Below are 27,415 nucleotides of genomic sequence, written 5' to 3'. Positions count from 1 at the left end.
AAAATGAGAAATTTTTTAAAAGACACTGTGAAAATCTAATAAATGCTCTTTATCCTGATCTGTGGTAGAACTGCTCCTGAATATCCTTGTAAGCACTATCTGAATAGAAAGCTGAATAGATAAACAAGAACAAGAATTTGGCAGTTGACTTTGCGAGGGAAATGTAGTCATTTTCTCTGTAATTATAAATTTGCTTTCAATTTAATAGTGCTATGCAGAGAATAAAAACTAACCCCTACTACTCTGTTTTTTCAGTAATTTACCGTGTTATATCCATAGCTACCAACACATTTTTGGGCGATAGTTAGCTAGTTACCATCACAGTGCGAGTTACCTTTTCATGACAGTTTGTTTAGTCACTCCTCACATTGCCTTTGGAAAAATGTAGCTCACCCATCTTTTTATTCAGCTCTGTGTAAAATGACCCACCAGGAACTCAAAGAATGGGGGAAAGGAACGGGGAAATCCTATCAGCTATTGTCTGTGTTTACAACAAGAAAGAACATACAGGGATTAAATTCTACCAGTTCTATCTGCCTTTTCGATGTGATTTTGTTTGATGTGGCCTGACATCATAAGGCACATGTCACATGCCTCAAAAAAAATAATAATCTATGGAGTAGCTTTTGTTTACAGTATGTTTGTGAGTGCAATTTCTGGCAGACAGACACCTCTATCTACAAAATGCCCTTCATTTCAAGGGAAGTGGTTCTACGTGGCCCTATTGTTTATTTTCACTGAGGAAAAAAATTGGTTTCAAAGCAGAAAAGCCTGTATTGTTTGAGAATGGACAGGAAAATGGAAGTGTACTGATCAAGCTGCATTACGCTGCAAGTCACTGAAGAAAAAAAGATGCTGCTGAAATCCTGATTCACGCTCGGTTCAGTTAATTTACAACGTTTAGCCTGTAATCCCTTATGGACTACGTTAATGCAAACCCTATCTTGCCTCCCAGCTATAAAACTGTGATACATGTGGACCTAAGCCTCTTATGTGAGATTTTAAATACTCAGGCTTTATAGGCAATTAAAAAAAAGGAATCTCCCAATGGCAGGAAAAGATTGACAAGCTGTAGCTGTCAGCAGCAGGCAAAGCACAACCAACGTGTTTGGCATCCCCTGGCCTGGAGAACATAGATTTTCACTGCCTGGCTTATCACGCAGGGGATTAAAAGGAGAGGATAAACAGCCCAATTCAGTGCTGAAGCAGTTATTTCCAAGCTTGACAAAAGGAACTGTAACAGGCCTCAGTTTCTGGGATCAAGGCATTTGGCCTAGCACAGGATGGTGACTCAGACCTTCAGAGAGCAAAGCCAAGCAGATCCACACTTTGGTGCCTTGCTAACAAAATCTACACTTCCCTACGACTTGCTAACAAAATTCAAACCTTTGGGAGGTAGCCCAACTCCAACCCGTGGCAACCTGCCCTCAGCAACAGGAGCAGCCCCAAACCGGTACCCATCGAGCAATCTCTCAGGCTGCCCAGGGAAGGGGTTGAGGCACCACCCCTGGGGGCATTTAAAAGATGGGTAGACACAGTGCTTAGAGATATGGTTTAGTGATGGCTTTTGTCAGCGTTAGGTTGATGGTTGGACTAGATGATCTGAAAGGTCCCTTCCAACCTAGGCGATTCTATGATTCTATGATCTCATTTTCCTCTGCAATACCTGTATCTCCTGAATTACCTTCTGGATAGCCACTACCTACAATTTTTTCAAAAAGCCATAGTCGTAGTCTTAATTTTAAACACTTAGCTTGCTTTTTTCTCATAATGCTTTATGAAAACTGCAAGTTATTTGGAACTGCTTAATATAATCCAATTTCTACATTTAAAAATGTTTACAACGTCCAAGCTGACACAATGGACAAATTCTGTTTTGTTTCTGGAGTGTAACGAAGAGACGTGGGCTTTTAGCCACAAATGGAACAAGAATATTTTGAAAAGATATTTTGCATATATAAAATATCTACATAGATACACATATAAACGTGTAATAACATAGTATTATATGAACATGTAGTATTCATGAAGGTAAACACTGAAGAAAAAGCTTTGTGCTTGAGCTAGTAGCTTCAGATATGCTGAAGAATCTACAGAGTTTGTGTGCAGGGCACTCTGCATGTTTTTATTAGAAGGATAGCATATCCTTCCTGAGTTATTAAGTATTAATATTTTCCAGACTGGACCCTAACCACTAGGACCTGGTTTTGGGCAGCAAGTTTGAAGCTGGAAAACCATGAGAAAACTGAAAGGCCCCTTTAATCTGTAAACAACTTCTCGGTCTACAAAAACAGAGGTGGCGATTAAAAAAATGGGGATATAAAGCACTTCTGAGCTCTGGGGAAACGTGAGTTGACTCTCTCTTACAGTTTTGCTCTTCCTTGAATTTCAATGTACAACATCATTTAGATCCTTTCTTTAGCACATTGAAGAAATGGCAGGAGCATGCGTGATGCCCACACTGCTGACGAAGATTGCCCCCATCATCTGACTGTCCCTCGAATAAAGCCCTCGAAGTCCTATTATTCTATAGCTACTATTTTATCCTTCGTATCCTGTAATTGGATTACCGCACATGCCAAGAACACTTTTTGAAACCACGCTAACTTACTTTTCTGGTGTCGACCTTTCCCTCAGACGATGCGGTGGGACTGGAGGTGGCACATGTGGAGGTGGTAAAGGGGATGAGACCTTAAAGGCATCGGAGCTACTGTCAGAAGCGCTTTTAGACAACGGTCTGTACGTCTGCGTCTTTGCAGCCGGGTGTGCCTGAGCAGAGAAGGACGGGCTGTAGCTACCTAACAGAAAACAAAAGCAGAAATAGTCACAGAGTGAGGGTGAGTTTTAATAAAACCCAAGACGGAATGCTACAAGCACCCCCAGTTAGTCACTAAAGCTGCAAGGTTACAAAAATGTGCAAATGCATTTTTAAATGCACACTGCTGTACACTATGTAGCTCATTAGAATATTTTTTATGTATTTCTATATAAAACCACAAACACACAGATAAAGTGCGGTATAGTTAAAACAAATTAACGATTAATTTGAGGCGGGGAGAAGTTAATGGCTGTCTGTACCCATCGGAGCTGTTAATGACACTCTTGTTAATCCCCAGGCTCGTCCTGCCTCTCAGTGGTTTTACGGTCAGAAGGAAGAGAAGAAGCAGGAAATGCACTTTTTTTTTTTCATTGTTTTAATAATTACTGTTAGTCTAGGACAACTAGGCAATAGGGTATCTTGAAGAGGATCACAAGAGTCCAAACAGGTCTCGAACAACTGACCCACAACAAATGCTCTCAACAGCACACAAAAAGGCAGTGTGAGAGTGTGTCCGATGCAACAAACACGGAAATGGAAGAATTTTGAATGGCATTTTTGCATAGGCACTATATATATATTTTTTTCCCATATAGTCTTTCACACTTTCACTTTTTTTCTTTTAAATAATTTTACCACATGGTTTTAATCTTCTGAAAGGCACAACAATTATCTGTCTATGAGATGAATATGTCTTCCTTGCCAACTACATAACATCCACACCAGTGCCGACAGCAAAGATGAGCAAGATCATAAGAGAGAGTCATCTTTATTAGGCACTCTTACTGCGTATTTACAAAAGGTGTTTTCAGTACCACCTTTTTGCCTTCCCATCGATGTAATTAGCATTTGTACTTTCACACAGTAGTCCCCTTTTCATTTTGATAAGGAAAGGCTGTGTTGCAGACAATCACGAGTGAAAATAAACGCAACGTCATCAGAAACTACAGTACTACAATACATCCCATCTGCAGGATTAGACCCACAGCTGCAATTCATTTCTGTGGCAAAAATGAAACCAAAATTAAACTTTGTTTCATTTGGGAAAAAAGGCATGAAAAAACACCAACTGAGATCAAACAAGACAATAAAAAGTGTTTATATAAGCATTATCAAAGCAAGCAAACTACCCCTGTTACTTGCTGACATTAACAAAAGACTCATTTTGAAGTGAGGGAATAATTCCTACCAGTACCGTATGCATATGCAGTATTATACATGTCTGTGTCGTCATCTACAAAAAGAAATACACATGTTACAGCAGTGCAATTCGGGCCAGTTTATCACAGCAACGCAGCTTTGGTTTTGCAAATACAAACAGAAGACTGGTAGGCAATCAAGCGCTGTCTTTCTTTTCCTCATCTCACAGGTGTTTTCTGAAGACTCTCTTTTCCCACTATACTTACCACAGGCTATTTTTACCACCTTATTGGTAAAATGGTATCTTTTTGTCGTGTCACCCATGTTGTGTACTTGGAAATTGTACCAAATTGGAAATTATACCTTTTTGTCTGTTTTTCCTCCTTTCCCCAAGCTCAATTTCTTCGTTATGTCAGCGCTCCTCGACTAGAGACTATTAAGTTGTTGTTCCTATCACAAAAAGCAACCTCAAATATCTACTACGTGACCAGTGTTCAAAGTAGATCTTGTAAGCCAAAATTTTCTTGCTTATATTTTTTATTCTCCCACTAATTCTGTATGACCATACTGAACGCAAGCTCTACTTCAGGTGAATAAAGCCTCCTCCCTTTCAGAGGTGTAATGAGCATAATTGCCGTTTATACAGTTTCTTGTCATCCTTGGTGACAATCATGATAAAGGACGTTTACTCTAAAGCTAGTATTGTCACCAAAGCTCCATTTCGGCAAAACCAAATAAGACGTTCTGTGAAAAAAAAATGCAATTCAGACGGAAAATGTATCCTCAAACCAGCCAGTTTACTAGCCCACGCTGTTCCTACACACGAGCTCTCCAAAAGAAAGCTGGTATGGTAGGAGATTTACAGGGGCCAATTCCTCATCCCTCAAACTGGAGATGAGCATCACTTCACTGAGCTGCCCAGTGACATGGAATCTCAGCGGTTGCATACCTGTTCTCATCACTTTATTTTTTTTATTGAGTTTTAGTGATAAAATAAAGCCAGTAGAATTTTTCAGCCTTTACCAGAGGAAAACATATGTCTCTGCAGTAAAATCTATCATTCAATTTACTCATTTGATTTGACTCATTACCTGACACTTGGTGAACATATGTATTTTCACATAGCAGACAATCAAAATGCAGAAAAGTGCATTTTTAATACCACTGAACACCAAGTGGTATTAAAGCCACTGGTATGCACCAGCCAAGAGAAAGGCATACCTACCGGGCTTGTGAACCATATGGATTTGCTTGAACATTGTCTTGTACCAATCCTTCGGCCTGTCAACTGTCTAAATAAAACACAGTTTTAACAATTAACACAAAAATAAAAATATCTGTGTGTACAGACCTGATCAGACATTTAATGTTATTCTGGACACAAAGTCTGTTATGTTTTGTCCCCTATTTAATATAATCATTTTCATACCATCTATTCCAAATGGTGTATTTAAGCTTTTCATCTAGGAACTCCTGTAACAAATTCTGGAAGACGCTGAAGACTGAGTCAGTTTTGGACTCTGATCTTGGAGGGTACAATGGTTCGGAACAGAGGAACTAGTGCCAGATCAAGAGTTTATCTTCTTAATGCCCTATATTTGACAGTGATGAATGCTACATACTTTATGGGAGAACACAAACACCTCAGCAATTACAAGCATGTAAGAAGAGCTTCTTTTGAACTCCCGGCAATTTCCAACATAAATTACCTTCAAAATGTAATCGTTAAATAATGCAGAAAAACTTGGGAATACTACTGAGAAAAGAACTAAGACAACACTATATTTAAGACTATATATAAGACAACACTATAATTAATGTTTGTATTGTAAACAAACAATATTTCATCTTATCAGTTTTAAATTCCCTTTCCAGCAACTTAATTTTAACTTATTTTTCTATTTTGAGAAACATGCATACAATATACCTTTCAATAACCATTCATTAAATTACACTTATCCTTACTTTTGCAAACTAAGCAATCCCAAAGTTCCCAAACTCTCCTCATATTAACATTTGCTCATGCTTCTAATTATTTTTCTCTCTTACCTTTCTGCATTCCCGTTTTTGCTGCAATGTTCTCTGAGATATTATGATAATATTTCAAAAAAAAAAAGAAGACAACACAAAGGCAAGCATGTTTTCAGTATTATTATTCTTAGGTCCTAAAAAATTGTACTTGTTCCACAGTAATCAGAAAAGCAAAAGTTTTAATGCAGATGAACAAAATTATCTTCAAAGCTCATGGTGCTCGGGGATAATTCAAAAGACCCTTCTTGACGTGCGTTATCTTGCATTAGGCTAGCACTAAATCCGCAATCGCTCTGCCCGCTCCTCTTTACCATGAAAAGTGAAAATCCACAGGCTCTTCTCTACAGAATAACCAGCAGATCTGAGTGTGATCACCTGGCTCCGCTCCATCTTCAGCAAATTACACTTTTGCCCTAAATACTTGTCACAATTACTGTACTTAAATAATCTGTTTTGTTAATGATGGTGAGCACTGACTATAAGAGACTAAGCAGAAAATGCTCTTGTATTTTGAGGAATCAATATGAGTTCTCATAAAATTGCTACTAAATGGCTTTATTTTAAAAAAAACCCAATAGTTTAAAGGAAGAGCTGACAGTCAACTGAAGAACTTGGGTATCTGCTGGGGAAGAAAGAAGTTTAAGCGGCAGGTTATACTTTTTATCCAGACCTACTCGCAAGACATGAAGGAGATACAGTTTTGTACCAAGATCAGGTCCCTTCCCCCAGCTACCGACATTCCAGACTTCTGCCAATAAGAAGATATTCAGAAACAGATTTGGACCATTTTAACATTGTTTCCCTAAAGGTATTAAACATCTATACTAGTGGAACTTTGGTAAGAATAATTTAGTCAGGTTGGACACAAGCATGCTGTTTGGTGCTCCAAGATCATGTATGTTCAAAAGTTCACAAGGAAGTCCAGAAGGTCTGAAGGAATTCATGCTGATGGACATAACCTCCACGGTTGCTCCTCATTTCCCACCGTTTTACAAACCTGCAATAGTCCCATGATACCACAACTGCCTCTGGTTGTGGTGGGCCAAGAAGAGTCTTCCAATAGAGCTTGAATCAGTGATATGCAACCAGTGCATAAATATTACTGCCATGACCCTACTGTTTGTCAAAGGACAAAGGTGCACAGATATCTCTTTGCTGGATCCTCCTTATCAGTCAGGTCCTCCACAAACCAACCGGAGGCTTCCACATAGAGATGAGGTGTGGAGAAGCTCCCAGGTGACCAAAGAAGAAGGTCTCCCAACATCTTTATGGACATTTGAGTGTTTTTCTCCCATCATCTCCCCCTCAACCCCCACCTTAGTGTTTAAAGCCTCAGCCAATAATTTGGCTTTGCACTATAAGCCACCTAGGATTAGTTAACGAATAGAATAAATTAATTCTAAAAATACATTTTCTCAATTTATATTCGCTAATCCCACATACCAACATTTGTTTGAGGAATTAGCAGCATTGACAATGCACTGAGCCATTCAGATGCCATCCTGCTCTGTCTACATTATAGTTGTTGCAATTCAATGCTGGAACATGGTATCATCACGTGTGAGCGAACAATCAGCCAAACAGTGTGAAGAGGACACAACAAGTATCTGCACTTGGTACTCAGGAAAGTCCATAATCATTGCAGTATTCTAATAATCCACCAGAAAGTATGCAATTAAAGGAGGCATTTATGACTTTCAGTGGACCATCTGTGTTGGTTTTTTTTTCTAGATGAAATATTACATCACTAAATACAGAAAAGAAATCTGGTGTGACTTGATTTTTTTTTTTCATTCTTAGTAAATAGAGGCCTTTTCAGTCTACAGATTAATTTTGCTCATTAGACATGAAGCAATCACTTTGGATAGTCTAAAGCAGTGTAGTCACACTGTTTTCCACGAGTCTGGGTTTTTTCCTTTCCTAGGACCCAGTTGGTGGTAAACTGGTGGTGCCGTTTGACTGAACGCTTTTCTGAGTGAACAGCATTTTACCTTCTCTTTTCCAAAGACTTCATTTTCAATGCTGTGGAATTTCCCCATCTTTGGGGCAGGGCTTGGCATGGTGGCAGAACTTAACAATGATCTGAATTTTCAGGCTTCAGATTTGCACTTCCCAGCGCTGGCAGGAGCTCAAGTGGTATGGAGGGAACATGCTACCGTGGGATGGAGGTTCTCAGAGAAGGGAAAGCTTTATAGGAATCCTTCCCCTCTTGGCAGCTTTGGACAGAGAGAGTTTGCAGGAGCAGGAAGAGAAGAGAAGATGGCTGTGCTATCCTTGGCTAAACTGCCGTCACAAACCAGGCTTGGAGGAGATAACCACAGCTTGAAAAATCTCTCTGCTCCTGAAAAGCACTCCAACTCTGGAATACAGATAATCCCAAATTCTTATTTACAAGTTTATCTTTGAGTAGCAAAGTGTTTCGGAACACAGTGTGTATGTTGCCTATCACCCGTGAATCTGCATTTACTGCTTTTTTGATAGACTGCTGCCATTTTCATAAAGATGGAAGAATAAGAAACTTTTCAACTTTGCAGCCAACAAGAAACTCCACTCATTTAAAAACTCCTATCTCTCTCTGGATGGAGTGAGGCGGAACTTTCTGGGACGAGATGCCTATTTGGATTACTTGCTGACCTTGGAGAAAGAGCCAGTGATAGATCCTGCCTTCTATTCTTTGTGGGAAATGCAGTTATAGCACTTTTGCATGTTTCTGCATCGTACTGCACCGCTGAGAGGTGCCAAGGTGCAGCATGTTTGAGTCTTTCGCTGACAACTGTTATCACCTTTGCTCTTACGCGACTGGGAGCACACAGGGCTCAGATATACTCGTGCACATTTAAAACGTAATCTCAGATCAGTATCTTGAAAACAATCTCATTTCCAGCTAAGTCCTAAGGAAGCAGAATAAGGACACGGAGTGGCACACGAGACACACACTCACCCATACACACGCGTAGCATAATCTTTTAACTCATATCTCACTGAGAAAAATATTAAGTTTACAAGCTAGGAGATATTTTAAAATTAAAACATAACAAAAACCCGAGCAAATCCAGCTGAAAAATGTCCTAATTCAAGTTACGTTATGTTTTTAGGTGAAAATCAGAGAGACTCAGACCATACAATCCGAAAGTTAAATATAGGCTGGCAGATTGCCGACTCTGTTAAGCACCCTTGAGGGGGATTTCTTGAATAATCTTTTATAAATGATATGCACCGTATTAAATCAACCTGCTATTAAAAAAAAAGAACCAAAATAATTACTTTATCCTATAGAAAGCATAGGGGCATATTTACTTAAAAAGGGGGTAGGAAGCTACAAGCATTGTTGCAAAGAAATTTATTCATTTTTAAAGATTCTGATCGTACTACTTTTTAGGTCAAAAATAAAGCAAGAAATGACAGAGTTTCCCCCCCTTCTTATCAAAATTGTCCCCCAGTCTTGCCACTCATTCTGAATTTTTCCTATTGCTTTTCTCCATCAATTCCCGATTTTCCCCCTAAGTTTTTCAATCCACGGAAGCAGTTCTTGGCAATACAACCCAGCCCCGTGTGTCTGCAGTGGCAGAGAGGACACATCCAATAGCTGCTACATCCTTGTACCTCCCAAAGACTTCACCTGCAAGGGCTCTGCCGCTTTCATCCTGGCTCCCACTCTTCTTACTCTTTCTCCGTCTAGCACAGTACTTCTCCGGCTGGGAAGGCCAGTGAGAAATCCCTTTACGGACCCAGTACAGCTGCCACTGTGCTCTCTGGAGCAGCCAGAAGAGGCTGCCCTGACAGCAGAGTGGAAAGAATGCTTCAGCGTAGTGAAAACAAAACTCCTCAGTTCGACATCCTGCGACCGCTCAAGCAGGGACTAGTGGCAGATGATCAAAACCGGGCCAGCCGCAATGAAAGGGCTGCCACGCTGCTCCTTTACGTGTCACTCAAGGGCACAATGATTATATATCGCGCTTCCATGAAAACACTGGTCACTTACATTATTATCAGAACAAAACTATTCATTCCTGCACTACCCTGACGACACAACCATTGCACCTAAAAATGCAGAAGCGTGAGATTTTTTTATATATACATACACATATGTATACACGTATAGTTGCATGCATGCATATATATAGTATGTATAAACTTTATTTTAGAAATCACAAAAGAAATGCAATTACTGCATATCTCCAAAAGGCAAGAGCTACAAGAGAATCAAGAAAAGAAAGACAAAGTTTTGGCTACTTCTAATTAAAACTAGAAACATGAGGTTGCCCAATTATGCTCCCATCAGCATTCTCCTTTTCCGTCAACACACAATATTATATTCACGAGCTCGTTGATTACGCACACTGTATTCCGCATTATATAAGACTAGAAGAATGTGAAAAACCCATTACCAACAATCAGTTCATTGTATGAGTTCATACACAGATTCCCCAGAATTTCCTACCGTTCTAATTGCTGTAGGGATTCCAGATTCATCCACCGGGCCAATCCCTGCATAATGTGGAGCTTTAATGACTGTAATTTTTTTTTCTTCTTCTGAGGATCTACAGATCGGTATTGTACTGGTGGTGGTGCTGCTGCCAACAGTCTGAACATGCTGTGAGTATGTCTCTGTGGACTCTGTAAAGATAACATGACAGAATATTGTGTAACGATACAATAATCACACTTGGCAGTTATAACACGCTTCCCCACTTCATTATGCTGTGCAAAGACTGACAACAATCTTAACCACATGCATATACAACACTTAAAAAAAAATTTCATCTTAGCTGGGGCTTTGCCCTGCTTAATGTTACATTAACAGAATTATAAACTTATTGGAAGGACCAGACAGGCCATTCAACTCAGGTCTTCTTAGATTAGAGGTACTTTTTCCCAGCATCTTGCTCACAAAAAAAGAAAAGAAAACAAAAAACCCCCAAAGCCAGCAAAATCCATTGTGAAATAGTGGCAGCAGCCTTTTGCCTATAAACCAAACTCTTGCACCTTTCCTATCCATTCCTTGAAACTAGTGATACAACTTCAAAACTTCTCCCTCCCACCCCAAATCTAGCAACGTATAGAAAATTGCTGTTCTGTAAGTACAGCAACAGACTCCAAACAGCCCTCCACAAAGACTTATGCGATATGTGTTTAGAAACACTGTGCTGATGCGTGAAGATTTTTAAAAAACGAATTCTGACATACAATTTTTGTCCTTTAGAATTATATGTTTAAGTGCCTCTACCTATAATCCACAAAAACGGACCTCAGTAAGTTGGCATCTTTAGAGCAACCTGATGATCCACCCCCAATATTTAGGTGAACTGTGCAGGCTGCTGCTGGTTTGTGGCCACTTGCAATATTTTACCCATCTTCCCCAAATCTTCCTTTATAGTTAATGAAATTAAAAAGTCACTGTTACCATTTCCCTCTAAAATGCAGAGTCGTTTATTGAAGGAAAAACCCCTCACTGCTGAGATGTGTCATGTTTGTACTGCTGCAGATGATGGAAAAGAGCCCTACTCCTTCAGGCAGCCCGTTTCAGTAAATTAGTGCGCTGCTAGGACAAAGCAGCTATCTTTATTTTTTTTTTTGCAAGAGCAGGTACTGTGCTTGTAAGACATTTCCACCGCAGGATAAATGAACGTAGGGAGTAAAAATAAATATTCTAACACTATTGGTGAAGATTACAATTGCTGTTCGTGTGACATCAACATCTGTTGATTCTACTGAAGCAAAATATTTGAATTGTAACACAGATCAGCAAAAGGAGCTCTGGTGAGTGAAAGCTCTAATTTTAATTTGAGTATTTCTGTTCATTCCTACTGCAGAGAGACGGATTTGGTGTGGCTGTTTCAGCTGTTTACTCAAGTTTGAAATCCTGTGAATAATCCAGTGCTACACATATATGGCGAGGGGCAACTCTGCGTGGCAAATATCTGAATATTTGGGCCTTCTTCCCAAAATGCTTGATGTTAAATTTAGAAAACATTTTGGATTTGATCTTTCATAGGCCTCAAACTGAAGCCATCAGTGGGATTTTTACATAAGCAAGGAGAATTAAATCAGGCTGCGGAACACAGAACTTCAGTGTCATACAGGAATAGAAGCCTTGGGAAAACACACTACTTACTTCAGGTACATCCATCACAGAATTGATACGCCTTTAGATCAGCAAACTGGAAGCAAGCAAAGAATCTAGAATTCTGGGATGGGGAAGACCCCACGTATACAGTTTTTGTGCTTATCACTATGATAGGGAGAGCAGCATTTGCCTGAGCTGTAAGTCTCAGAGTGAGAACTGTCACCTAATTTCCCTCCATGCACAACAAAAAAAGTAAATTCCAGGATCACATTAAAATTATTTCACAGGTATAGTCTTATCTGAGTATGCAAAACACTGGTAGAAAAAGCAGCAAGCAAACAATTGTTCTGGCAAAACTGGATTATACTGGCCTTTCTAAGGCTGATCATGGATTTTTTTTTTTTTTTTTAAATTAACAACGCCCTACGAAAAAAATACATAAAACAAATTATAGACTGACACGTCTCTAGGTGTTTAAAATCCTGGAGCCCCTCCCTTTGCCAGCAGTATTTCTACTGAAGATTAAGGAAGCTGTGGGGAGACCCAATGGACAAAGTTGGCCCTTGGCTTCTTAAAGAAGGCAAAATCTGAAGCGGTTGCACAGCTTGAGCTGTTTTGATATATGCCCCTTCCTCGATAAAGCCAGTAGAAAGGTGGCAAGAGGTCACCCTGACACATATAAGGAATAAAACTTCAAAGCAGCTCCGGCTCAGGATCACTACTGCACCTAACAATAAATGCTATTTTTTTTTTTGCATTTCCTTCCCAAGGTAGATGAATAGACAATACCTTCATTATGGCTGTGAAGCACTCTGCCATTGTTTGCAGTCTTTGCCACATGAATTGGAATATGTTGCGTAATGTATAAAGCAAACATTCTGCGTGAGGCTTACCCATCATCCTGCCATGCTGCATGATAACAATGTTGGAATTGAGCGAAGCTGGCGGAGGGTAAGCTGAAGAAGGGGAAAAAGGCCTTTGGAAGTGACTCACTGGGCTGGCAGCCGTGCCAGAGTTCCCATTCACTGTGATCTGAGCCTGAGAGAAACAAAACAATATCCCATTAGACTACACACAAAGCCCTCCGACCGCCATCCCAAACAGAGTGATGCAAGACTGCCATCCACACAACAATTACCAGTTGTCAGGTACCCGGCCATAATGGCATCTGCGTTCACTGAAATACAAAATTCATCACAAGGGGAGCAGAATGTGTTCCTTATATATCTTGTACCTCCCCCGTTCTCGGTAGCATCTCTTTTAATGCAGAACTCTTCTTTAAATCCGAACAAAATCAGAAGTGCAACAAACTTTGCTCAATTTTATGTAACAAAAGAGAAGAACTTAAGCATGCTGTGAATGTAAAATATGAGACTACCTGAAGCAGCAAGGCAGAAGTAAAAAAACATATTAAAGGGCATATTATTTTTACATTTAAAAATGAAATGGTTCATGACCTCTTGTATACATTTGTATTTTGGAGATTACTGATTTGATCTGAAATATTTAACGTCTTAGCCTCCAATAGCTAAGAGAGCAAAACAGACATCCTGTGAACTCCTCGGTGCATTCAGGGGTTTCTCATCTCAAGGGTGTCTTTTTTCAGAACTGAGCTGAAAAGTCTGTGTTGCAGTGATGCCTCCGTTAAAGCTTTTGTGTTTAAATGTTTCCTCTCTTAATAAAAGTCCAGAACCGAAATGTCAACTCAGTTGGCTTTCCTCACATCATCCTCCCCTCCAAAAGAACGTGGAGCTGGAAGGATACAAAAGCTCCATGAGCTCAACCATAGCATTTTGAGAGGTATGAAGCCATGTTTTCAGATGAGGATCCTAGATGAGGCCCAGCCAGCTCTACGCTGCTTCAGGGGTTCACCCACGCTCTTTTCCTGCATATTATCTTTTGGGGAGAGCTTGTTTCTAGGGAAGGCAGGGTGTAACTATGCCCAGAACTTTACACCTTCTTACTCATTTACTACGGCTTTTGTTTCTCTGAAGAGAAGAGCAGAACTAGTGTGAGTTCTTTGTAGACTGGGAAGCTAATCCCGTGAACTTCTGTAATAAAAAACTAAGATATTCCTGTCATGGGCTTTACCGAGTAGCTGGGTTAGACAGTAAGGCTCTTACACTACGTAGGTACACAGTATTACGAAAACAGGATCCACACAAGTAGCTGATGGACGTCAGTCTAAGTGTGTACGTGGCATGTCCATACAAGACATTTTTGGATTTGCTTCTAAAGGTTTTAGAGAGGATATCAACTCAGCTATAATTTCCTAGTTCCTAATGACTTTCTTCTGGAGGAATGTTTCCCTGAAGGTGCCTATTGCATTTGTTTATCTGACACATCTTGCACTGGTGAGAGAGTTAGCAATAAAAGATTTGCAAAGTTTCAAGTTCCAAGGGCCTTTCCTGCCCTTGGAATCATTTGGGAGCTACTGACATTTCTATCTGACAATGCGATGCTTTAGTTCCAGGTGACAGAGTTTGTTCCCAGATTTTACACAGAAATCTTTAAGATGCCTATTTGTGAATGAGACCTTTTACTTTCCCAGGTAATCTCCTCTGTGGGAAAATAAGATGATACAGAAAATACTATCTCACCAAATGCACCTATTTCCCAGCTTACTGGGAAGATAATCCTCATCGCTTTCATGCTGTTCATTTCCTCAGGCTCCTCCATTTATTTTTTTCTCCAGTATACTTTACCCGTGCTCCTCTGCCAGCAGAGCCACCTCCTTCTGCTGCTAGGTAATCAAACCCTTGTAAAGATTCCTCCTAGCTACCAGGTTTAAACTTCCTTTAATTTGCCTGGGCATCAGAAAGAGCAGCTCTCTGGGCTTCCGAATCAGAGCAAAGCATCTATTTGGGGCTGAAGCTGCTTCCTAACTTTCTGCTGAGGCAGGCAGCAAAGGGAAAGAGGTTCCATCACGGATGTCTGAGCAGTTTTGTGCAACAATGCTGCCCAGCACACCCCTGGCCTCAAGATGCTGAATTAGGCTAAAACACTCAGGATCAATTCTTGAAGCTCAAGACAGGCCCGAAACTCGGGAAAAGGCAAAAATCTAATGTGTACTTCCATTTCCAAGTTTCCATTAGATTCCGCAATTTTAAACTACATAAACAAAAAGAACCCATGAAAATGACTTTATAAGGGACATGTTCATAATTGGAACAGAATCAGAAAGGCTAGTTTCCAAAACCAGCTGTTCTCTGATTTTAACTCTAATTCTAAGCATAAGCCCAAAGAAGAATTACAATTCTCATACTTCGGAGGTTTTCAAAGAAACTGTAATCTGTGACTAGAAGTATAGCCAATTAACCACAGCTTTATGTTTAGCTCTGCCTTTTGCCTGGAATATTTTACAATTTTGTTGATTCAGCTCTTCCTGATGCTGTTTCTTCTTCTCAGAAGATCTGCTGTAAAACCTTTTGCCTAAGCTTTCATTAGGGACCTCAAGTACAAACAAACATCCCCAACGTGGACCTAACGTCATGAAAGCCTTGAAAGCGGGCACAGTGCTGGATAGCACAATCCTATATTAATTTTAATGTTCTCTCAGCAGTTTTCGTCTACAAAACCAAGAGGAATCTCCTTTGATAATGAAGATCATTACAGGAGTAGAGCTACCAGCAGCATACGTGTGTGTGCCACCAGCTTCCCCATCGTTTTCTCATTTCACAGACACATTATAGTCATAGAATCACAGAATGGTTTGGGTTGGAAGGGACCTTAGAGATCCTCTAGTTCCAAGCCCACTGCCCTGGGCAGGGACACCTCCCACTCGACGAGGTTGCTCAAAGCCCCATCCATCATCTGTTTGGTCCTTCTCTACAGAGGGTGGGAGACGAAGACTTTTCTACGCTGCAGAGGTAGGTCTTGACAGCAGTTTAACTTCTGTGGGGTTCTTAAGATCGTTTGGGGATTTTTGTCCTTTGGTGGGAGACTCATCCTTTCTCTTTGTCCATCCGTGGAGAACAACTGTTATGCTCATCCCTGCCATGTCTGAGAGAGAAAGCGGTGGTCAGACCTGACCATAATGTATCCCTCTACAGGGAAATCCCAAAAAAGGAAAGAAGGACGGACTTTCAGCTTACAAAAATGGTGCTCAAAGAAAACAAATATAGCTAGCTGATTATTTTAGAAGCAGTTTAGAAGAAAACACAAATGTTCCATGCTTCCCACAGCCAGTAAATGGTCACGTAGTGATTGAGCCTCATTTACACGTACCAGTCTACATTGATTACGGGATCTTTGATTACAACTACTGGGCTGTATGCAGTTTCACTCGACTTGACTTAAAAAAAAAAAAGGTTTCAGAGCTGTGTTACAAGAGTTAGGAATGACAGCTTTTACATGCCTGTTACGAATATTATGTTTTTAACACCATCCAGAGCGCTGACAACAGATTGTTCACTTTCCAGGTGACTATGTGCAAGTTTGGGCTCAAAATACTTTTCATAAAATATACATGAAACTTTAAAAATATATACACTGTTTGTTCTTAAACTTGAAAATGACAGCATGCTGAAGTATTTGTACAAAGTCTCCACACCGTTGTGACCCAGTAAAACTGTAGACTCAGAACATCTCCCCGTTTTGTAATTCAGCAACAAATTGCTCAATTTAAATGACGGCTTTGTTCTGACTCATTTTAATCATGCAGATAATCTCAAAAGAAACCAGAGTGATCTGGATTTGACCCAAATTCCATACCTTCTTTCTACCCATATATGAGTGTACTAAGGTACAGAAAAGTGAATGTACGTATAAGATGTCTAATTGCATGATGGTTTTTTCCTTGATTTAACCAAGAGAAAAGTAACGGGACACTTGGGTACTACGAGATTATTTATGAAGTTCACTCCTGGAAGAAACCGTGCTTAGGGGAGGAAAAGGTTAGTTAGAGGAGAGAAAAACAGTTTTGTGCAGTCAGTGGTGGTGGCTGGGGAAAAAAACTGTGTTAAATATTACCAACATTTACTATGAATATACAAGTTATATTATTGAAATCTGTACCTCAGTATAAACAAAAAATGGTGGTAGCCCAGAGGCTGCAAACTCCACAAACCTGTCCGTTGCTAACAATATTTTAAACAAATCTCTTCGAACTCTACGGACCACTCGCTTTTAATGCATTTAGAACTGATATTTTTTGAATTTATTTTCATTTATTTTGAGCAAAGTGTTTGATAGACCTTAGCTGACCATACAACTGTGCAACATCTTAGAATCATTTTCCTATTACAAATCTGCTACGCCAATGGCTTTTTGTTAAACAACTGTTTCAAAACATACTGTCAGACTGCGAACACAGAAAACTACTAACGGAATACTTGTCTGTGCAAGGGGAAAACAGACAAGTCTGAATTCTTTTCCCCTTTGACAACCTGTTTGAACAAAACGGAGGAGGAAAAAAGGAAGCATAATTACATGAGAGGTGGCAGCAGTGTTGGTTAAGGTGGTGCCATCTGACACAGCAGACATCTGGCTCAAGGTTGGGGAAGGTGTTTCAGAGCAGTCAGTGGTATCATAGCTACAAGTCTGCAGCTCATCTAGAATGGCCGTGGAGGACTCACTCACTGTGCGGGAGGAGCACTCGCTCATGGCAGAATCTGTGCTTACAGAGGCCGTTTCGTTCCTGTGGATAAGGCTTTCGGAAGCTAGGTATGGGCATTTGTAAGAAAACTGTGAAAGGGCTGGGGTTTTATAAAAGCGTGAAGGCAAAAAATCATCAAGCGTTGGCAAAGAATATGGTACTAGATGGGTGGCACTGTCTGGTGAGAAAGAGGTTCTGTTAACTGGTACCACAGGAGGAGGAAGAGGCAGTGGAGAAGCTTCTGTTGCTGTTTGTCTGTGTGTCTGTGAAGCATTTACCTCCATCACAGGGGCAGTTACTTTCTGGTTTCCAAGCTGAGATTTGAGGAAAAAAAAAATAAGAAAAGAAACAGATTACCAAATGAATAAAAAACTTTTCCCTTTGCCTCTTGCTGTGTGTAGGAGAATTACAAAAGCGTAAGTTTTTCAGCAGCCCGAGGAAGTTCACATTCACATGGATTAGGAAATAAATCAACCACGCTCTATATTAAAGTAGGAAAACATGAAAGAAATGAATGCACCAAATACTAGTGGAAGCAATGCCAGAAACCATAGTGTGCTGGGGATGAATATTCATAATGTGCTGCATCTATTAATGATCCCGGTTGCGCATCGAGAAGGTTCACACTCCTTTATACTTGCCGTAAACATGAGGCTGGAGAACGTCATATTCATTTTGTTTGCAAAAGGAAAAAAGGAACCTGGAAGTCTGATCTCCGTAAATGTTACTCTCTCTTTGGGAAAAGGACAAGTATTATTTTGAAATTGACTGTAATGTATATTGTGTATTTTGAAATCAACTGTAAAGTATAATGTATATCCTGCCCGATGGGCAGGGCTGCAAGCTAAATGGAAACACTAATATTGAACTCTCGTACAATCTGCAGGCAACGGGTTGTGGGCTTCTTTGCCTCTTGTGACTGAATACATCTTCTCCACTGCCTCTCTAAGAAAAATGTTTGGATGATCTTAGAATTTCCAAGCACCCTGGAAGCACCCTGTCAGCTTACTGGGTAAGGTGTACGCGTAGGAGCCTTTTCAACATTGGAGGACACAAGGATTGTTGGGGTAACTGGTGTAAATCTGAGGAACAACAAAGATTGGGAGCACAAGAAAAGGACAGAGATGACTTGTACTGAAACAAAACACACTAGTTGTTTGGCTTCAGCATAATTCCTTAAAAGTATAAGGGAACGTGCTCATGAGAGTGCTTCTGAGATCTGCCACACGATGTACGGGGCTTTATGTTCTGTCATTTCAAATCGGACACAGGACACTGGGTTTAAACTAGTCCCAAAACTGGCTTTTTGCATCTGCAGCTTCTTTTTGCATTAAAGACACATGAAAAGCATGTTGGCATCCAATCTTTGTTAAACAGCTGCACAAATCCCTCTATACTGCCTATTAGCCACAGGCTTTCAATCAGTTCCTGAAGTACGTAAAATACTGCCTACTTCAGCACCCACGGCTTCACTTTTGGTAGGGCTGAGGAACTCTGGAATAGCTGCAGGGGAAGAGCTGCATAAACAGAGGACAGTAAGATACCGTATCCAGTAATTAATATTCAAAAAAGCAACATTTACTCATAGATATCACATTGTTACCAAAAATATTATGGTTATTTCCTACGCTCAGAATAGGCAGATGTCTTTAATCATTCAAAAAATGTTTCAAGCCATCAGATTAAAATGCCACTTCGGCATTTTAATCCAAAATCTGAAAATATCTTCTAAAGCTCTTATGGAAGACTTGGAACACAACCCAGATTGTGCTACTTATGAGAGGTCACTGGGGGTCCAGTTCCATAACTCTTGCTGAGATCAACTAGAATTTACACAAATAACCTTACTGAGGTCAATGGGACTATCCCTATAATAGGCATTTCAGAAAAGAATCTTAAGCACGTGAACAGCTATCCATCACTTGTTCCAAATGATTCAAAAGAACTCTTTGGCATTACTGCACCTCTGGGGCAGACAAAAATAGCCAGAAGATGCTGTTAAAGTCTGCAGTTAAAACAGTGAAGAAACTTAATCAAACAGCTTAAAATCCAAATCTTATTCACAGCAATGTTTCAAATCTACAATTGGAAAAAGAAAAATAGAGTAAATCTGAACAGATTAATTAATCGGAAAATCAATAATTGAATATATGACTGTAAAAGGAGATATGATCTTTAGAGATAAATAAATTGCCCATGGAAACTTCAAAAGAGCAATGGAATACTATTAAAATAATTTCATGAAAAGTAATCATATGCAGATGTGAAACAGCCAGTTGTACAGCACAGTGTCTCAGGGGTTTAAGATATGTGCACTTACATACACATATAAGAAACAGTAATTTCACCTCAGAGATACATAAAGGGAAGACAGAATCATTATACATGATGAACTTCTTCACCCACGTCATAATTCAAGATCTCCAGCAAAAGACATGAACCAGGAGATCCCTAATGCAATTATGAGGCAGAGCCAATATGAAGTTCTGAAGTTCTTGAGAGCAGGTAACCTCTCAGCATCCCCAGAAGAAAAGTTACATATGCCTGAGCCAAAAGATGAAAATTGATCTCTAAATAGTTAAAATAACAGGAAATGTTGGAGACTTGAGAAACCTAGTAAGCCTTCTGGCTTCAAACTGAGAAGATTGCCTGCATGCTTGAGAAACGAAGGGATGGACAACACAAGAACAGATATTCAGGGTGCATCCAGAGAGCTAGTGAAATTGAGTTCTTAAAGAATTAAATTAATTGTGTTTGGCAAATAATAGCTGATTTCACCAAGCCAAATTCTTAAAATGAATATAAAGTTATCGTTCTTACAATGTGGGTAGAAGGAATGCAGCAATTCTAGGTACAGATTCCCAACATGAAGTTTCTCAGCTTTGTAGAGTAAAACTTGAATATTCTGCCTGGGTCTAGAATTCTGTCATAGCTACAACCATCACTCTGGGAAAGAGTGGCTGAAATGGTGATTTAAAAGAGCATTATTTTTGAAAACTGATTACACCGTTTAAAAAACATGAAGTGTTGCTAAACTCTAAATAGAATCATTTGGCTACTACCAATCCATATTTTTCATCGCCGTGAAAAATATGAGGAGGACAAGGCTGAATGCATTCCAGTGTGCTTCAGATTAGGTTTGTTATTGTTATAGCGCAAGAAACGCTAGCGGAAGTCAGGCGGATTAAATGCCAAACAAGTACTTAATCAATTAGAATGAGGAAAAACTAGTTAGACTACATAATTATTTTGGATCGTGGAGCAACTCTTGAGAGAGAGAGATAAATGTCATCACAGTCTTGAAGTGAACTGAAGGTCTCAAGCGCAGCTTTCTGCTGGTCCTTAGAAATCTTCACCTTCCATCAAATAGTAAAATGTCAGGCCTGAAGAATACAGTTTCTACCAAATCCACATAAAGTAGACGTGTGACCCCAGTATGTGTTTCCAAACCAGTCATCTATCATTTCAATGCAAGATCTGCGGGCAGTGGTGTGAGATTACTAATGACACCAAAGTGCTGGCCTTGCTTCGACAGTCAAGACACAGATAAGGAGACTCAGAGATAAGTGAATCAACTCATTTTGTTAATGCATAGCAGAGTTTAGTAATCAACAATCAAATTACACCCATACGCTTGCACAAATGGGTAAAAATACCTCTATTTTTAATTGTTAAAAGCTGATGTCAAAACCTCCAAACCGATGCTGCAAGTGGTATTCCCTATGCCCATTTTCGTGACCTAGCTCTCTTCTACACTCAGTACAAGGAGGTGGAGTTCAGCCCTTGCACAAAACCACACTAGTGATACAGAACTTAAAATGAAAATTATGCGCTCGATTTTCTTTGCCCTCTGTCCCCAAAACATTGAAACCTGTCTTCTCTCTCTTCTAAATCACTGGATGTATTGTCAATACCTAACAAACAGGGATGTATTAGACAAACCGATTCAGAAACAATTTTTTGAATTCCAGGTTTATTTTCCTTGCTTCACTTGTCTACAGCCATCGGGCTGGCAAAAGAAACATTTTCATTAACATCTAGAATAGTAGTTTTTATTCCTCCAGGACACCAGGACTACAGCAAGTGTTCACTCATTGTGGAATTCAAACAAACGGGACAAATGTTTTGCGTCCCCAGTTTCAGAGAGCGGTATCTAGAACAAGAGGACACTTGGGAACTCAGGAACAAAATGAACATAAAAATACCAGGTGTTTGTTTGAGAAGATGCAGCTCAGAATTCTTCATCAGTGTAGAACTTTCTCTTATAAGAAATTTGGACGGCAGAATTTACTACCATCGGTGTCATACTAACAAATACTAATTTCTCTGTTGAAATAGATTAGGTTATTTCTCCTGTATCCACTGTATGGTACAGAGCAGCAGCATCTCTCGAGACTGTAATAATGTAAAAAACCTAATATTGAGCAACCTGAATGCTTCTCTTTTCATGTATACTTTTAAGGGGTTTAACCTTTCTCTGAGTAGGAGTGTTTACAAAATGCCACTTGGTGAGTCATACCACACTTCTGCTTGCGCCTCATGTTTCAGCAGATACGCTCTGAAATTAAGTGCAAACAGGAGCACAAACATAATAAAATAGATTAAAAAATACTGCAAAATTGCCGTGCATGAACTCGGACCATACAAGCTCTCTGTTGGCTGTACTTTTCCATACTTTGTGACATATTATAGTTGTACATGTTCCCTACACACAGAGATACCCACCAATACAAAGTATTTCTCATTCATCACCTCTTAAGAAGTGATGATTAGCCAATCTTACCTCATTCTCCTCCACACGCATAAACCCAGATGCAGAGGGAGAGTTGTCTGTTTTTACAGCACCTTTCTAAATGTCTTTGGGTTTTGAGAGTTTCTGTGGTAGCTTTGAACATTGCTGATGGGCTTAATCTACAGCCTGAGAGCATCCTTGGGGGATACAGCTTAACATAACAACCTACGATCTGCATATACAGAAGGATTTTAACTGGTGTACAAAGTCCTGTAGAGCTTGCAAATCTAAAACAATTTAAAAAATGAAAGTACTATCACGCACAGTATACTGAAAGCTATCTTGTCTTTGTGAGAGAACTTCTGAACTTTGCAAATACCATGAGACAGAGCGCTAAGGGGGATCATAATTTTTGGCATTAGTTAGAACAGTTCCAAGACTTCAACCAGAGATCTGACTCAGAAAAGAAATCCTTTTCGACATATAGCCGTAGCCTTTATTTCTACCTGTAGCCCATGGCATCTTGGCTTCGGGACCTCACCTGACGCAGAATTTTACACCACCACACATGCTGCTTTGTACTCTAGTTTTAGGTATGTATTTTAACACAGAGCTAGCAAAACCCACCAGCTCCATGACTCGATTGTGATACCAGATACACCAGACACTAATGTTTAGAATTTACTTCAAAGCTGAACATCAGGGAGGATGTCAGCTGAATTTCGCAGGCAAAAGATCAATAAATAGATGCAGTCTGAAAAGCTGGCTACTTTCCTTAGTGATCCCTGTGATCAAGTGAAATTTTTATCATTTTATTCAAAAAAATCCAGTTGCCAAATTTCTGATCATTCTTCCCACACACTGAAACCAAGGAGAGGGCAGAAAAATAAGTGTAGAATTGCCAATCAAATCACAGCTACTTTTCTAACTTTTGTCAGCTCATAATGAAACTAAACCAGATTCTAAAATAAAAAGAAATCACAAAATGTGTTATGACTCTTAAAATTTAAAAAAAAAGGAGCTAGAAGATAAATGATTTTTAGTCATTCTGATTAGAGTTTATTATTTTGGATCATTAAAAAGGTATTTCCCCTAATTCTTGTTAGCTGGCATAAAACTACTTTCTGTTTGAGAGGCACTTTGACTTATCTGAGCATATCTAATGCATCATGCTGCTAACAGGCTGAACAAGTATTAAGTGAAACGAAAACACAGACGCCTAAGTTGTATTGGCCACACTTACACCTGTTCTACTGTCTGACCGTGCTCCTCGATGCCCATATTTAAAAGGCTTGCAAGCCTGCCTCCTAAAATCTTCATACCCTAGCTAGCCGGAAAAAGCTCTTGCTCAGCCTTCATTACTGTCTTCTTTACTGTGGTTCTTGCTTGAACCTGTTCTACTCGACAAAAATCACTAAGTAGGGAACTGTTTTTTCTCAAGGGTAAAGTAACATGTTTTTCTCAAAATGTTCTAAATTGTATGTAGCCTAGTAGAAGGGTTTAAGATGACAGTTTTGTCTCCAATCTTGAGGACAAACGTGATTAATTCTTGCGTGCTCCCGTTTGTTAATGGAGTGAATTCAAATGGAGCATTGCAAATTGTTGCCATATAATTTCACTGAGCTTTGTTCTGATCGAAATTTTTACTTGGGAGTTGAACGGGGGAACTGACACATTACAACTTGTAAAACCATCCTGTAGGTAACGCAGGCGCTTGTGGCTTCCAGAGTAAGGACCTGGTTGAATGTGATGCTCTGAAAGAACCACAGTCCGAGCGAGCAGATGTGTTACTACTATTGCCAACGGGGCTGTCAACGGAATTCAAGTTTGCACCACTGATTTCAGTAGAACCAGATGAACACAAAACCACCACGATGGGATCCTGGCTCAGACGAAGCTCTGAGGCAGATATGACTAGACCTATAGCAATCCCCACCTCCAACTGAAGGGCTTTCAAACTCAGGTAAGCTGGTATATTGGTAGATACGCTAGAACAATTAACTTTTAAAATAGAAAAGTCTTAATGTGACTAGGTAAAGCGAAGTAGAAATGACAAAGTATTCTCTCCGTTTGCCTTGCATGTATTTGCTGCTGCTTTATTGCTCCCAGGCTTATTTTATTTGACTCAGTAACTTTCTGAATGGAGATCAACCCTCCTCTGGTCCTATAACTGTGTGCTTGATACTCCCCTTTCTCCTAGGTGAGCTCAGTATAGTTAACAAAGAATTTCCATCTCAGTAGGTATAGGGGAAACAGAGGGACTTAAAAGTTCAGTGCCTTGTGATGCTTCATGTAGAGGTCGTTGACAAAAGATTTTATCAACCCATTTTCTTTAAAAAGCGCTATTGCACAGGACACGCAGGAGACAGCAGTGACTAGCCTTGCAGAAAGCACCGGCTGAGAAAACATACTTTTTTTTTTTGGTAGCCCTAGCAAACTGGCAGAGCTGCATTTGTAGAAAGTCCCCCAACCCAACCCTTTTCTATCCATACTTGATCCTTCCAGCACCTATGGCAGCATAATGCTGTAACACAACCCCCTCTAGGAAGAGCCACTTAAGCAGATGCATCACCTACAATCCACTAATTTCCTACTGCGCATTTGCGCTCCATAAAGTGCTCACAGAGGAACAAAGAAATCTACCTTCCAGCTCAGCTGGGTTAATTTTTTTTTTTTTTTTTGCAATACCCTTCCAAAAACTTCAGGTTTTGTTCAGTTCTGTTTTGATCCATGTGACAGGTAGTTTTACCCAGAAAACACAAGGTCTAACTTTGATAATGTAAGTATAACTAAACAGAGGGTTATTAAGTGATTCATGAATGATCTAAAATAAAAGATGGAAAAATTAAATATACCACATGGCATTCTGCAGCCTGTGAAGAAGGAAGAACTGTAGACTTTTGTCCCAAATCCTTTGAAGCCATCTTTGAAGTGTCTGGAGAAACACTAGGTGGATGTTCTTGGATTTCAGGCTCTGCTTTATTGTCAGGGATGGGAGCTATCTGAACGGAAAGAGATGCTGTGTGTTTCTCAGGCACGGGGTTACGGGCAGGTGAGACAGGCCTTTGTGTAAATACTGGCACTTCAACAGGCTTGAGCTGTTGCTGGGTATTACAACGAATGCTACTCGCTGGGTCGCGTGTCCGGGTTAATTTCAGGGTAGATACCCTACGTTTTTGAGACTGTTGCCTTTGGCCTTGATGGAGAGTAGTACTAATACCAACTACCGTGCTTGTGCCTGCACTGGAGATGGAGGTGAGTGGTTTAGTGATTTTTTGTGCATAGCACACACTCGTGTTAGATATTTGAGAAGACATTGTCTTCTGGACAGATTCCTCGTTAGTGTAAAAGGCAGTATCTGTGGGAAGGTGTTTAGCCGGACCGGTCGTTACTGCCTGGAGGTTAATTTCGTTCTTGTGATTAGTTACTCTTGCTTTCCGAAAACTTTCTTTTCTAGGGGGTGGCAGAGGTGCCTTATTTGCCAAAAGCATCCACACACAGCAAAATAACATTGAAGAAGAAACAGAAAGAAAGTATATGTTAGCAGGAGATACAACTCAGTTTGACTTTTATCTTTAAATAAAGGAACTAGCAACTTAAGGGGCTTCACCCCACCAGCGCTCAATTCAATGGACAAGTGAATTGGTCGGGTTCCCACCACCTTTTGCTGTGCAGGGCTGTACAGCTTGTGTTTAGAAAGCCAGATGCTCCATTTGCTCAGACTAAACTGGGATCAGAAGGGAGCCCACAACAGTCCATTTTCTTTTAAAAAAACAATTATTACACTGAATAAGAATTATTCCTGTGAAATTGTTCACATATGTAAGTAATTTGCAAAATGTACTCCATGATCTTAGATAACAAGCTATTATTCACAGGTAACAAACATATATAAAACACACAGAGCGTCTTAAACCTTTGAATTAAAATAGTAACAGAGACAGTACTGATGTTGGCATGTTCATCTTTTTTTGACAGATAAATATGCTTCCAAGTATTGGCTTTTTTTAATGTGCTCTAATTATATTGTCCTGCAAAACAGGCAGAAACATTGTCTACCTTATAATTACTAAACCTTTATCCTCAGATATTATTTTGATGACCGATGCATTTCTCCGAGTGTAAAATATTAATAAATACTCTTTGAAGTCTGGGAAAATGCCTAGAAAGCTTTTATTTGTGTATGACCTACTTTCATTTAAGCTGGCTGTCTTGTTCATTGAAAGCAATTTCTGGTAATTAACCTGGAGGCATGCATCATGTGTGGAGTATATTTTATCTGTGCAGGAAACCAGTTTGTAATGACCCATATGAACAGATGATTCAACTGTCTGGAAGACATCAGGTCAATGTTCCATAGAGATATCCCATCTATATATGCTACCCCCCAAGAATAACCCACACACAAATGCCAAAGCATGCAATTTGGTGTGTTCAGTTTTACCTGAGTTGGTGATTTTTTATCCTGTAGATTTGGCCGCACGCTCCTAAAACCTTTTGCTGTAAGAGATGAACTGCTAGCATCTCCATTCAGTGCCTCTCTACTTCCATCATTGTAAGATCTCCAAGCTTTTGTGAGGAAAAAAGAATCAAAGCAGGGTTTTTCTGTGATTAGTAGATCTGCATGTTGTTATCATCATAGCAACCCAGCCATTACACACACTGTGGAAAAGCTTAGTTCCTACACGACTGACACTGCCACTGTTATCACCATGGACGTTATTAGAACAGGGCTAAAGCTGCCACTTTACACAATATTTATCTTTAAAACTTAGAAAACTCAAGCAGGGACAATAGTGCTGGTAGCAGTTTGATGTCTCCCCACAGACGATGGGTTTTAACCTTGGGGGTCCTTTGGAGACGTTGGTGCTTCAGCCCCTGTATAAAGCAGGCCAAAGTACTTTCACAGATTCGGTTCTTGAACTTCACTGCTGCATCGGATTTTGAAAAACATCCCAGCTCACGTAAAGTTAGTTGGTCATGGCAGTTCCACCACATTTCACCACCACACCCAATTAGTTGTTCCAATAA

The 27,415-nt window shown here is 39.9% G+C and overlaps 1 protein-coding gene across 50 annotated transcripts in view; it reads right to left on the bottom strand.

Annotated features, from left to right (window-relative positions):
- SORBS2 (sorbin and SH3 domain containing 2) overlaps positions 1 to 27,415 on the bottom strand; it is a 190,351-nt gene that overhangs the window by 48,542 nt on the left and 114,394 nt on the right. For 13 of the 50 annotated variants that reach the window (XM_074588252.1, XM_074588254.1, XM_074588277.1 and 10 more), the window contains 8 exons: positions 26,829 to 26,953; positions 25,240 to 25,857; positions 17,931 to 17,966; positions 12,950 to 13,094; positions 10,431 to 10,606; positions 5,184 to 5,250; positions 4,008 to 4,052; positions 2,612 to 2,798 (listed from right to left, as the gene is read on the bottom strand). In XM_074588252.1, coding sequence (XP_074444353.1) covers positions 2,612 to 2,798; positions 4,008 to 4,052; positions 5,184 to 5,250; positions 10,431 to 10,606; positions 12,950 to 13,094; positions 17,931 to 17,966; positions 25,240 to 25,857; positions 26,829 to 26,953 — 1,399 coding nt within the window. Of the gene's footprint in view, positions 1 to 2,611; positions 2,799 to 4,007; positions 4,053 to 5,183; positions 5,251 to 10,430; positions 10,607 to 12,949; positions 13,095 to 17,486; positions 17,967 to 25,239; positions 25,858 to 26,828; positions 26,954 to 27,415 lie in introns of all 50 variants that reach the window. The other 37 variants (XM_074588262.1, XM_074588264.1, XM_074588287.1 and 34 more) reach the window with 9 other exon arrangements.

This window comes from Larus michahellis, chromosome 5 (genome assembly GCF_964199755.1).
Source record: "Larus michahellis chromosome 5, bLarMic1.1, whole genome shotgun sequence".
In the NCBI taxonomy this organism is placed as follows: Eukaryota; Metazoa; Chordata; class Aves; order Charadriiformes; family Laridae; genus Larus; species Larus michahellis.
Note: the sequence above shows the minus strand (reverse complement) of the source record. Positions and strands in the feature narration are given on the sequence as shown.